The sequence below is a fragment of the Salminus brasiliensis genome, chromosome 14, assembly GCF_030463535.1.
Source record: "Salminus brasiliensis chromosome 14, fSalBra1.hap2, whole genome shotgun sequence".
In the NCBI taxonomy this organism is placed as follows: Eukaryota; Metazoa; Chordata; class Actinopteri; order Characiformes; family Bryconidae; genus Salminus; species Salminus brasiliensis.
In genome coordinates, this window is record NC_132891.1 from 7,182,400 (window position 1) to 7,196,309 (window position 13,910).

Below are 13,910 nucleotides of genomic sequence, written 5' to 3' on the forward strand. Positions count from 1 at the left end.
CTCTGTAATACGATTAACCTTATAAGTCGTTCTGGATAAGAGCGTCAGCTAAATGCTGTAAATGTTATAAATCAGCAGGACACACACTTCTATCTATAAATACGGACGAAAGTATCTCACATACACTATATGTCTAAATGACAAATGTTTGTGGACACCCCTTCTAATGAATGCATTCAGCTACTTTAAATTGCACCCACTGCTGATACAGATGTGCAAATGCGCGCACACACACACACACACACACACACACACACACACACACACACACACAGCTTGTCTAGTCCATGTAGATAAGTACTGTCAGTAGAAAAGGACTCATCATGCCCAATGCCAGGCGAGGGATAGAGGAGTATATGACCCCTGTGGAGCAGTGGAGCAGTGTTCTTTGGACGATGGTGTGCAGTCTAATATTTTTGGGATGAGGTGGGGTGGTGATCATCTAACATCCTGACCTTACTAATGCTCTTGTCGCTGAATGCAATCAAATCTTCACAGCAGTGCTCCAAAATCAAGTAGAACGACTTCTTCCCTGGACAGGAGCGCCAGTCAGAAGCAGCTCAGATCCTTGCGCTTCCTTATTTTTCTGACTTCTAACACATGACCTTCTAAAACTGACTGTGCACATGCTGCCTGATATGTATATGCCACTTACTGACAGGTGCCATTGTAACCAGATGATCAGTGTAATTCACCTCACCTGCCAGTGTTGTAAAGTTGTGCCTGAGTCACGTATATACTACTACTGAGGAAACCCGGTAACACTGGGTGATTACTGCTGATTAAAGTTAAAGACATTCTGGATGTCAAAACGAGGAGGTATAATATTCAGATGCTATATACACAGGTTAGCGCTCGGTGCTATTAATAACAGGGTTGTGGATTCGACACCCGGGCTCTGCAACCTGCCACTGTTCTCCAGGTGCCGCAGCAATGGCTGCCCCCTGCTCCGGGCATGTGTGCTCACTAGTGTGTATGTATTGCAGAATCTGAGGATGAGGAGCACCACTTCAACCAGAAGTAGCCTACAAGCCTCATAACACTTTAATATGAGCTCCTAAAGCTTTACAATTTCATAATGTTCGCTTTAAGGGAAGCACTAATCAGGCTTTGGTATATCATACTGGTGCATCAGTCCATATTAGCTAGAACTCTTGAAATGGCTGTACTACTTCATCTTGACCCCCTTTTCCGACTTCATAACTATCCATACTACCTCCCACGGGACACCTCCCTCTTGTTCTTCAGAAATGTCCATAATACTGTATAAAGAAATCTGAGGCGCATCTGAGACAAGGCCTGAAGGTAAAGTGGGACAGGATTATGTGAACCTTAAGAAGCTAAATAACACACACACACACACACACACACACACACACACACACACACACACACACACACACACACACACACACACACACCTGGCTTGCTAAACCCCAATTCATTTCATAGCCTAATACAGAACCATTCCATCAAATAGGTGGAAAAAAGGAGCATTGGCATGGGTTTCCTACTAAATGAGAAAGGGACGGCGACCTCTGGTGGAGAAACACTAAAGCAACATTTAAACATTAGTACCAGCCCCTGAAATATCCATTACCACATTAATATCAGAACTATTATTGGATTATTCATGGCATCTAAATAGCACACTATATGGACACTATATGTATTGGACTACATTTTCCTTTCAATAAAAAGGTGAAACCTGAGAAATATTTGTCAGATTGCTGTGAATATTCCCAGATAAGGCTTCCATGGGAATGGGAGATGATGACCGGTCCTCCACTTGTGGCCTAACCAGGAAGCTGATTTGTCTCTTTTTAATGAAAGGCAGGACATTATTCATAATCATACGCCAGAACTCCCAGTCATATTTCCAGCAGCAGCCGGTCTCCTCATATATAACGTCTCTGGCATGATGGAATAAAAGAACCCTGCTCACACAATTCTGCAGAAAGAATAAGAATGCATATGAAACACATTGTCTATTCAGTGTGTTTAATTAAATCTATGTATTGGCATTCAGTTAGGCATTGTAATGAACAGATTTACCCCCTCTCAAAAAAATAACAAACAAACCAAAAAAAAAAAAAAAAAAAAAAAAAATCCCCAAACACTACACTTCTATATCTGGTCCATCAGAACAGTCAGAATATAAAGGGTACTAAGACCGAATGTAAATTAAGATCAAACTAGTCCAGTTGGTCGTACCCCTAAACAGAGTAAGGTGGAGAATTAGCAGCTGTAAATAAACCTGTAGAAATGTTTTTGCAGATGATGTTAATAATGCCAGAAGACTCGTTTAAATGGTTCATGGTTGGCCCCACAGACACAGACGTGTACAAACACTAACTAAAATCTCAGAAGACTAAAAGCACAGGAGGCCAGAGACATTAAAAGAGAGATAGTGCAAATTCTTAATTGTATTTTGTTTTGTGTAAAATAGTTATAGTTTTTATTTATGATTCTTTTTCTTCTTAAGCCAGTGATGCAAAGAACTGCCATCAAGTATTAGAGATCAGTCAAGTTTATGGGACCTGATGACTGGTCCAATGGATTATACAGTAACACCAGTGAGACACTACAATAATCTATACACACACACACACACACACACACACACGCGCGCACACACACTCATGCGCACGCACACACACTCATGCGCGCACACACACTCATGCGCGCACACACACTCATGCGCGCACACACACTCATGCGCGCACACACACACACAGCCTTCCTTATTTCCACCATTCCAAAGTCCCTTTGATATCAGTACAAAGTATAAGTACAGTAATAAAAATAAAAATAAAATGTATAAAAAAAAAAAAAAGTAAAACTTCCACAGGTTTCATAAGGCATGGAGTTTATCTTGAATCTTTTCTTTGACCCTAAGTGGACATTAGTTCGATGCATAAAAATCTCCAGATATGTATCCAGTCTCTCAGTTTGTGCTTCCTGTGAGAACACTTTCGAGAAACCCACTCCTCACACTGGTCATCATTCAATGCTGTGCATCACACTGTTGGCAAGCTCAGTTAGAAAACCATGTGCCACATAAGCAAATGAGAAGTTTGTATGTAAACCAGTTTTTAAAAGTAAAACAACTAGTAGTTCTGAGTAAAAGCCTTAAAAAGTTATGAACAAACCCAAATTTGCATGAGAGCAACTCAGAAGGTCTGTTAAACTAGCACAGCCCACTACGCTGGTGACACTGTTAATACTCAATCACGTCCACATGAAGAAGTTTTGTCCAGCGCGGGAGAAATGGCGCTAGCGAGCTTGAGATGAGCACCAACGAGGGTCAGGCGATTTTTTTTTGAGAAGCCCTCATGAAGACGCGGCATTTGGCCTTTTTTTCAATATAGATTTTGTCTTAATGGTCCCATCGATAGGTCCCATTGTATGGTCCCAGTCTGCAAGGCAGCAGCGTGTGCAGCTGGTAGCTGGTGATGATGGTTATTCATGTAAGGTCATTTTGGAGACCCTCTTTAACTCACTTGTACTTTTACTCCTCAGATGGACAAAAACGGCACTGGACATGTTTTTTAAAAAGAAATTGTGGTTGCACTTCCAGAATGAAAAATGAAGGACACTGCCCCCAAAATAAAGGCTCGAAAGCTAGCGGGGCCGAAGGAGGAGGGATAAAGTGCAAGAAGTTTCATGTGTTAGTCCCTCCAATCTTCTGTCCAGTCTCCAAAAACAGACTTTAAAAGTCTTTAGGGCCAGTGGCGCGGGCTGCCAGTTAAACCTTTGCTTAATGGAAGAGGCATTTGCGAGGAGTTCTTTGTCAACAGCTGTTTTCCTTTCTCTGTGTTTTTTTTGTTTCGTTTTTTGTGCACGACGAAGGCAGCAAAAGTCGACAGGAGTTGCAATGTTAAAAAACATGGCGACAGGAGTCAGTGTGGTTTAACCTGTTATTGCAGACAGGGTTTCTAGGAGAAAAAAGCACCAGCCTCCTGAAGTTAAGCAGCCTAAGAGGAAGGGTCAGTTTAGCTGAAGAGTCCACGCCACGACACAAGCCACTTAGGGCCACAGGTATGATCACATTATCGAGAGACTATCCACCCTGGGCAGAGAAGCAGAGATATATATATATATATAGAGAGAGAGAGAGAGAAAAGGGGCTGATCAAATCGATGGCGTATAATGCCCCTTTATCCTCCAGCTTTCACATCTGTGTGGGTGCCTGAAGCAGATGGAGAAACCTCCAGGTGTTCCCCTGTGAGCATTTCTTCTGGAGCACGGTTCAGCTCTAAACCCTCAGAAGAGCTCCAGAGCATGGCTCACATGTTGTAGGCCACATAGATGGGGTCTAGCTGATCAGCCAGGAAGGAATCTCGCAGATGCATTCGCTGCTTCTCACCCCGAGAGTTGATTGGAATGACACCGGGGTCCACAATGACCACCACACCCACGATCAGGTGATGCTCCTCCAGAACCACGTTGGTGACCAAAGGCACCAGGTCCAGAGCCTCCTGCTCTGAACCGCTCAGCTCGGCCACAACCACCAGCAGATTTGTCCACGTGAACACAGCACTGTGAGAGAGGATCAATCACAGTCAATCAGTTTTGATGGGCTTGAACAACCTTTAGCCTTAAGGTGGAATGAAACATGCACGTGTGTCTGTCATCTTCTAGGCTCTTACCTCTCTGCAATGCTGCGGTGTGCCCTGGATACTGAGGTTTCAATGTCGATCGGGTGATACCGCAGACCCCGTAACTCTAACGTCTCATCCAGGGAGCCCACCACAAACAGTGCGTCATGACGATCTACAGAAAGAGAGCAGGATCTTAATTTTGTCTCCTCGAGCCAATGTACATCCATACTGGCATTAGGGCTGTGTACTTGCAAGAACCTGGCAATATGACACGCATCATTATACAGAGTGCAACACTGCCATCTAGGGGTCTGGTTTTAAAATGAATAATCAAAAGTGTACTTTTGAGAGTTGATGCAGTATTGCAAAACATAATATCATGATATTTTGAGCATACTAAACACTCACACTGGCATACTAACAACTACCACACCTACACAATTTCATTGTTCATTTCAGTTCATTACACCCTCATTAACCCTCATACATATCAGCGTGGAATCGACTGTGACAGTGTACATATTGTTCTCGCCCATCTTTCTGACCTCCACTAGCATCCAGCAGCTCAGTCCTCCTGACGAAGCCAAGGTAGCCGGTCCTGGCCCACAGAGTTTGGGGCTCGCCGAAGCTGAGCCGTGTGTTAAAGTGGTCAGCCTGCAGGCTCTCCTCTCCGTAAATGGTGTAGTAGCCACTGGCATTGTGAGGGCTGGTCACCCAGATCTGAACAAAGAGTAACAAAGTGATTCAAGACCACAGATCAGATCAAAAACACTGGGAATGTGGGTAAGGTTTAAGGGTCAGTTGTCATTCATGCTTTTTTTTTTTTTTTATCCAACTCTGATTTCGATATCTATGATTAAGCCAGGAGCTTTTAGCACATACAAGACAAATGATAGTTTTAGACTATTTAATCCCCTTTTGATCAAATCATTGGTTCACTCCAGACACTCCATCAAGTCTTTATAATTTTAAGGAAACTGAGCTTGGAATGCACATTTTTGTATTATCAGTACAATATTCTCATTACATTACACACTAGATATTACTACACTAAAACAGCTTGTGCACTGTAGCACCCCCTGAAGGTCAATCTACACAGTCTTTTTTCCTGGGAATGACACTACATATATTTATGTGAAATGTATAAACGATCAGGCTGTTATTTTGTGTCATAAAAATGAATCCCATGCAGTTTATTTGATGTGCAATGGTGTTGGTGGTGGGTGAATCTACTGTTGCAATGTATTTTTACTCTTAGTGGGTCTAATAAGCCAAAAACAGCATGGTTCATAAACAGCTGGTGTTTGCTTATGTGAGTCGCTTTACCTCGCCTAAATGGGAGTCTCCAAGCGGCCCCTTGGTCTCTGGATTCACAATAATCACTCGCACTCCAGGGAGAATCTGAAAACATGCAATAATAACTTATTTACATCCCATTCTAGTCTCCATCTTAACAACAACAAAAGAGACTCCAGACTTACAGTTCCAGACTCCATGAGGGGAAGACTCTGAGGAGCTCCTCTCTCCACCAGCCTCACCCTAAAAAATACAGAGTTAATGATCTGTTAATATTACAACTAGTTTTGACCTTAGATTACAGATCACAGAGCGTAGCTGGTTCATTCTTGCCTGTCGTGTCGAAGGGATTTCATATCTACGTAAACGGTAGAAGGATCGGGACCAGCAGTTCCCTGAGGAAAATCAGAATAAAAACTACATAAGAAACAAACAGTTGGGAAATTCTGCCTAATGAAAAATAAACATATCTCTCAATATTCCAATCTATGCAATACATATCTCTTTACTGGGAATATAGAGCATGGGTTAACACTTCATATAAAGCAGCATTCTGCAAAAACTGCTATTTTTGGTTCCCTATAGCTTCCCTATATGCTACATGCTGCTCCTCACCTGCAGGCAGATGGCCAGGTTGACTCTGGAGCCAAAAGCTGTGCTGACCGCTCGTGGGGACAAGCCCAGGTCTTTGAACAGTTTGGAGAAGGACTGTGTGAGGGACAGGCGCGGCCTCTCCTCTGCCACTACCACACAGCTCCGAACACACGACAGGTTCAGACCCCGTGCCTGAGAACACAACACACAGCTCTTAGTCTCGGAGACACAGTGAGAGACACAGTGCACCTCCACCCACTGAGGCTCTAAGAGAGAAAGGCATGTTGATGAATGTGTGTGTGTGTGTGTGTGTGTGTGTGTGTGTGTGTGTATATATGTGTCTCCAATGCTCTCACCTTCAAGGCCTCAGTCTGTGTGCCCAGACCCTTGGTGCAGAGCTCCATGACAGAATAGGAGCAGAAGGTGTCTCTGATCTTGTACTGACTGAGCGTGCTCAGCCACAGGGGCAGGGAGCTCTCCAGCTCCATTGGAGGAATCAGAATGGACTGGTGACCTGAGTACACACTGCACACATACAAATACATTAAGAGCCTTCCAGTAGCCCACAAAATACTAAACAGTATAAACCAGTTTTACCTACTGGTCTATTAAATGTAAAGAAACAGATGAAAGGACAAAAGTAAGGTGTATTAAAGTATTAAAACAAATAAGTACTTTTTTAATATACAAAATTCTTGCATGTATCTTTCACTTTAGTTATTGTATTTTATTATTTTATATATTTTTTTTAATTAATATATATAATTTATATATTTATAAATATTTATAATATTTATAAATTTGCCTAATTTGTTTAAATCCTAATTTGTTCATTTATACACTCTTCTCACAGTTCTCCATCCTCTTGTTTATTTTAAATGTTCAGCTACTTTAACAATGCCGGTTGCCCTTAATGCATTCTGAGTGAAAATAAAGGCTGATTAACGGACTGATTTGTCCTTTGATACTTTCCTCTCCTTGTTACAAAATCTATGTCTGAAGGTAAATGGGTAACAATTTATAAAATACAACTGTTTAAAAAAACAAAACCACATACAGAATTACAAACCTTCAGCACTAACACTGCTTTGTTTTTAATCTGTGGACTGGTCTATTTATAGTATTTTTCGACATGTGTCTTTACCTAGAAAGGCACCACAGCACGAAGCCCAGGCCACAGTAGGGGTCAAGACAGATGGCCACCTGTCTGGAGGAGTAGAGCTCACACTGCAGCTTTATGGAACGACACAGGGCACTCACTGCTGCATGGGAGATCTGGGAGAAAGAAAACAGCACATACAGTTCAGGACCTGAGCAACACTACAGATTTCTACAAAAACCCAATACATCAGTGCTGGATTACAGAAACGTGCTAATTATGAGTGCACTGACCTGAAAAATGTAAAAATCTGTCACTGATTGAGCTGATTCAGCAGCTTTACACTGTCTCTTTAAATGTGATCTAAGCCTTCTTACCTTGACCCCTGTCAGCATGCCTGTAGTGGACACGCTAAAATCCAGATAAGCCAACATCTCTGCTGTGGGAGGCTTATAGATATTAGGCGGCCGCTTTCTTGGAAGATCATCTACACACACACACACACACACACACAAATTCAACAAATATAAATCTGCAATGTAGATGCTCAGCATCTTTAGTATTGAATGACTTTCAAAAGAGACCAACAGTCTCATATTACACTTTGAGAAATAACAAAACCTAGCAGACACATCTACACAGCATGCAGCTGCTGTTACTGGGTGTGGTGCTATTGCTTAATGGCGATGAAAATTTTTGATTCATGACATTCAGAGTTTTTTTGCAGGTATCAGATTTCACTTCCACAGATACTTTTTATCCAGTACGAATCGGCCAGTTCAGCCCTTTATAGATTACTGGATACCTCACCACAGTGAGTGTTTTAATGTGCTCTCAGCAGGCTGGGGGGAATGTAAATCCCATACCTGTGTCTATGATAGTAGGCCACGTCTTCACATTCACACTAGCTGCAGCTTCTTTGGATCGCAGAGTCTTCATGAGGGCTTGAGTGGTGAGAATGCAGGCTGCTTTACTCACCTAAAGCACACACAGACATGAAAAAAAGCATATGTTAATATTACAGTCAGGGAGTCTGTCACTATTAATTATTTTAATTATTAGTGTGTATATATATATATATATATATATATATATATATATATATATATATATATACACACATACATACATACATACATACATACATACACACACACACGTTAAAATTTCAATAGGATTTATAAATAAATAAACAAACAAAAAAGTAAACAAATTATTGCATTTTTGCCTTGACTCACATCTATGATCATGCGCACAGTGGGCAGTGTGGCAGTCAGGTTCTGTGGGTGAGGGGGCCGAACTGTGACTGGTATACATCCCGCATACAGACAGCCATAGAAAGAGGCAATAAGATCAATACCTGTGGAGGCGAGGAAGACGAAGAGGAAGATGAGACATGTTAATTACAGATTTTAAAGCACAGATTCAACACGCTGGATTGTCTGTTATTACTATTGTCTGTACAACGGAGAGCAGTCATTACCAGGAGGATAGAGCAGCACCACGTTGTCTCCAGTGTTAATGCCTCCTCTCTCCAGCAGGGCTGCTGTGATCTTCTCTGCTCGTTTGTGAAGCTGCAAACATGTGGCTGTGCTGACTGCTGCCCCCTGCAGGACACAATGCACGATACAGGAGTCATGATGGTCAAATTACATGCACTGTTGTTTTTCTAAGTGAAAATCAGTTTACTCTCTATACTTTACCGTTTATTAATTCATTTATTAAGTAGATGAATTTTATGATGTGTTGATTGACTGATTCTGTCTGCTGTTCAATATCTTGAGTAAGTAAGTAAATAAACCCGCCTGTAGTACCACTTCATGCTTACCTTGGCGTTCAGTAGCATATAGAGAACATGGTCTGGATCACTCTGTGCTCTCCACTGCAGTGCCTCCGACAGGAACTGATGCTGCAAAGTACAAAAGTCTCAGTCATCCTGTACTGATTTTGAAAAGCCTGTCATTTATCTCAATAACACACACACACACACACACACACACACACACACAAACCTTCACCACTTCAGCACAAGAGAAGCATACATATCAACCCATCACCACTAACCGCCCAAGCACCAGTAACGCCATCATGACGTGTAGGAGAACACAAAACATTAATAAACACAGAAAAGAGGTCCACTTCAGACAACGTCACCTTGGGGAGGACAGAGTCATTGATAAAGGGTGTGTGTACTGTTCTGTGTAGGACAGAGCTGCACAGCTGACACACACATTCGGAAGCAGGAAGAGGCTCATGCAGATAGTGGACACTGCTCTCTGCACCATGCAAACGAACTGTACGCGTGTTCACTTCTTTAATGGTGTATTTTTGACTTAGAAAGGTGGTGGGGTGGTGTGTGTGTGTGGGGGGGGGGGGTTGTATTGATGTGATGCTCCTGTGGTTATTTTCCACTCAGAGCAAGAGCAAACACACACACGTGTGTGTATATGTATGTATACATTCTCCTGTCCTACCAATAAAAAACATCTTCCTGTTGCCTTAATGCAACATCTTATTACTGAAACTAGTCTGAATGACTTCTCGACCCTTCAAACCGTCCACAGCATGAACCCCAACTGCACACACCCTGCAGGTCGCTATGGTGGAAGCCACGATTGTAGGCCTCTCGTTCCAAAACAGCTTTTAAATGGCTTTTAAAGTGATACCATCAGCACCTCTAGCAGACTATGCAGGGCAGTGCTCAGAGGAGACCGACAGATCAAACAACAAGAAGCAAACTAAAAAAGCAACAGCAGTGAAGCTCCACTTCCACTCAAGATCTTCTCCTGTAGAATCCACAAGCTGTGTGAAGAGGGCTACAATTCCGGAGGAGTTAGAACCACTGCCTGAATATGTGAAATACAGCACTGCTAGAAAGTATGTGCAACCTACACTGTATAAAGCTGACCTGCAATGTGATGACAAGCTGACAGTTTGACAAAAAAACAGGCAAGGCAGGAGAGCATAACATGTAGAAACATCGTCATTGGTTGAATGTATGTAGCTACGGTTGCACTCCCTGGATGTCAGTGATTGAAATTGAAAATTTGATAAGCCTTATCCATACATATATAGACACATGTAGAATCCAACTGGATGTAGTGTTGTACTCATGTTAAAGTGCAAGGTCTGCAGTTTTCTTTGGTTTACTTTGAAAATACAAAGACTACCAAGCCTCTGATCTGCTCTGCCCATTGTATCAGATTTTACCAACGTGAGCAGATTGCTGCAGTAGCAGGCAATCAGTACACAGAGTCCTCATTTCACTTGTAGACATCACACTGCTGAAAATACTGGGAACTGACCACACTCTCCCTCAGGTCTTGATGAAGGTAAGATGCTCCTCACTGCTGTGGCTGCGTGAAGCTGCTTGCTGCTTACATAGTTGTGCACACATACACACTCATATCCACACAAGCAGTAGTGCAGGGCTGCTAGCAGTCAGGCTTACCATAGTCATGGGCCACATAGAGAGCTAGAGGCCCACGCCACCAGAGAGTGGAAGACAAACAGAGAGGAACAAACTCTTAAAGCCTCCTCCACTCCACCAAACACTGACAGCAGAATTATAGGCAGGGTTATACAGTGTTCTTTACTCCTGTATAATGCTACATTTGCCTGTTATGAATTTAAAGCAAGAGATTTAAGAGGAACAAGCCAAGGATGGAGCTGTAAAGTAAGGATTTAGCTTCACTTTCAGAGTTAAATCCATACCAAAAAACAAGGCCAGACTTAACGCACTTAACTGTACTGTAGACAAATCTGAGTATATTTGCATTAATAATAACCATTTATTCTGTAGGACATTCAGCAAGGCCTTGTTCTGGTATCCAGCATGCTGACCATTTTTTTGAGGTGAAGAACTGGTCAAGCCTATGGCTAAGGCATACCTTCCTAGACAGGTCCTGATCCTCAATGAGGGCCAGCTCTCTGCCCGCAGCCTGGGCAATCCTCTTCCCCGCAATCAGGTTCCCTACCATGATGGAAGCTGGACCTACTCCCACTGAACAGAGAGGGTTTATTTATTAATATCAAAGGAAATTGTGGTATATAGGCACAACAGAATTAATAAAGTAAAATAACAGTAATAAAAATAATAGTAAGCAGCACTAAAATGAAATTCAAATAAATAAATACAAATACAAAGATATAATGTAAGAGATAATGAAAGCTATATATAACCTACAACAATAATACCTTATATTTATATTATAGGTCATATATAATAATAATCATAATACATTTCTAGATGACTATATACAGACACAAATGCTGTACACAGTCGCTGCCATGCAAAAAGCTTTTACCTCTTGTATCAACATGTTTTGTGGTTTTTTTTTTTTATTTTCTTTGACATCATTTGGATCAACATTTCATGATGAATGAACCACTACAAATGCTCCAAAAGGACTTGGAATCAAATCTAAATTGACACCCACTGACAGTTTTTTCTTGGGGAAACCATGTTTCTGAGTGACAATGACGATGTCGGACACACCGGCTCCATCATAAAAGACAGAAAACATCAGTGGGACCAGGTTCAATGTAATATATAGTACTGTTCAAAGGTTTTAGGCACCATTACTTTTGTGAACATTACAAAAGCTGCTTATCTGAGCTGCAAGTGTTCATTACCTCAGTAAAACACTGACATTAGAACAAACTCTAATAACATTCCTACAGAAAGTCATGGTGTTTTTCCATCACTGTGCTCATTAAAACATCTCCAAAATTTCTCATCATGGGAATCTAGTGTTATTTAGAGTTCTCATCCAACACCTGGTTTTGTAAACTTTTGCCCAACTTTTCAAATCCTTACTTTCTCAGAAACATAATTAGACTGAAAAGGATGAAAGACTCGAGCAGGTACCTGGTTGCTTTTGGCGGGGTTTCGGCAGGTTGGTCACACATGTGTGAGGGCACATGAGGATGTTGCAGGGGTGGAGGGAGCCCTCTAGGAAGCGCTGTTTAGTCTCACAGATATGGATCCCCCCCAGTGGGGTCTTGGGTAAGGTATTGGCAGGCACTAATGCTAAACAGTACAGGCCCACCTGATGGATACTGTCTATGGCCTAAGGAAGTGGAAAAAACACCAAACATACAATCAACATATTACTCAACATATCAGACTATCAGAACAGTGGGAAGCACCAGAAACCACAAGACTGATCATCTGAAAGTTGTTAATAGAGATTGGCATGAAAGATTGAGCATGCAAATAGCTGAAAAGGACACAGGTGCTGGGTATTACGGAGTTGATCCTGATGCTGTTCATGTGAAATGTGTCAAAAACATGTATCAGCTCAAAACAATCAGTGGCCCAGTTGTCTTTCAACAGTTAAAGTTGGTGGGTGTTCCACTGGTCAAATGTGCTAATGATATGCAAGTCTGCATTAGCAGACTTCATGAACGTCAAGTGACACAGTGTTGCCAATACGAAACTGGGTGTGCTGAAATGATGTTCTACTGAATTTCTTAAAAATATTGAAAATGCCCTTCTCCAGTTGATAGCTGATTAAGGCATCATGGGTTAATGTCAGAAAATGCTTTATGAGACCTGGAGGACTCGACTCATCCACTGGAAGCTGTCCTCCTCACTGGCATCAGGCCTCTGCTCTGCCACCATCACAATTCGCTCGTCATAGAACACGGTGACGGAGAACACTGCAATCCTGTAACACATACAAACACACACACACAGCTGTCAGAGTCCATTCACACTGACGCACTCCCTTATGAAGGCCTTTTCAGCATTTAGTGATGGGTGTTGCAGCACCAGTGTGCTCACCTCCCCCTGTAGACGGTCTTGATCGGCTCCACGGCCAGTGCTGTAGCAACCAGGTCATCCGCGTTATGCCTGCGCGTGCTGACCGACAGCAGTCCTTCTGTCTTACCCACCACAAACACTAGACTGCCCTGAGAGGAGGCACAAACACAGCCATCAGTACAAGGGACAAGGGGGAGGTCATTTTAGCCGTACTGTGTTTTGTTTATTTATCTATTCTAATTTTAATACATCATATTTTTTTCAAACTGGTTTTATCATTACATTTTTTTATTGTTTTATTTTATTAAGTTTGACTTATATTTTATGTATGAATGGTGCTATATAAATACAATTTCTACGATTACACTATATGTCCAAATGACCCCCCTTTTGAGCTACTTGATCAAGTAGTTGCACCCTTTGCTGATACAGATGTGCAAATGCACCCATGCAGCTTATCTAGTGCCTGTAGAGAAGTACTGTCAATAGAATAGAACTCTCTGGAGCACATAAACATGAACCTACTGGCACCATGCCTAATAACAAACTG

The 13,910-nt window shown here is 42.0% G+C and overlaps 1 protein-coding gene across 2 annotated transcripts in view; it reads right to left on the reverse strand.

Moving 5' to 3' along the window:
- Positions 1 to 1,984: 1,984 nt before the first annotated feature.
- The window catches only part of dip2ba (disco-interacting protein 2 homolog Ba), a 65,632-nt gene continuing 53,706 nt past the window's right edge, over positions 1,985 to 13,910 (reverse strand). Inside the window, exons 21-39 of one of the 2 annotated variants that reach the window (XM_072696017.1) lie at positions 13,382 to 13,509; positions 13,151 to 13,265; positions 12,464 to 12,665; positions 11,484 to 11,596; positions 11,045 to 11,068; positions 9,422 to 9,502; positions 9,077 to 9,200; positions 8,832 to 8,953; positions 8,460 to 8,571; positions 7,971 to 8,080; positions 7,639 to 7,769; positions 6,851 to 7,019; positions 6,516 to 6,686; positions 6,234 to 6,295; positions 6,086 to 6,143; positions 5,931 to 6,005; positions 5,150 to 5,324; positions 4,653 to 4,776; positions 1,985 to 4,542 (exon numbers count right to left, since the gene is read on the reverse strand). In XM_072696017.1, the coding sequence (XP_072552118.1) occupies positions 4,290 to 4,542; positions 4,653 to 4,776; positions 5,150 to 5,324; positions 5,931 to 6,005; positions 6,086 to 6,143; positions 6,234 to 6,295; positions 6,516 to 6,686; positions 6,851 to 7,019; positions 7,639 to 7,769; positions 7,971 to 8,080; positions 8,460 to 8,571; positions 8,832 to 8,953; positions 9,077 to 9,200; positions 9,422 to 9,502; positions 11,045 to 11,068; positions 11,484 to 11,596; positions 12,464 to 12,665; positions 13,151 to 13,265; positions 13,382 to 13,509 (2,349 nt within the window). In that variant the 3' untranslated portion in view covers positions 1,985 to 4,289. The remainder of the gene's footprint in view (positions 4,543 to 4,652; positions 4,777 to 5,149; positions 5,325 to 5,930; positions 6,006 to 6,085; positions 6,144 to 6,233; positions 6,296 to 6,515; positions 6,687 to 6,850; positions 7,020 to 7,638; positions 7,770 to 7,970; positions 8,081 to 8,459; positions 8,572 to 8,831; positions 8,954 to 9,076; positions 9,201 to 9,421; positions 9,503 to 11,044; positions 11,069 to 11,483; positions 11,597 to 12,463; positions 12,666 to 13,150; positions 13,266 to 13,381; positions 13,510 to 13,910) is intronic. The other variant, XM_072696018.1, reaches the window with a different exon arrangement.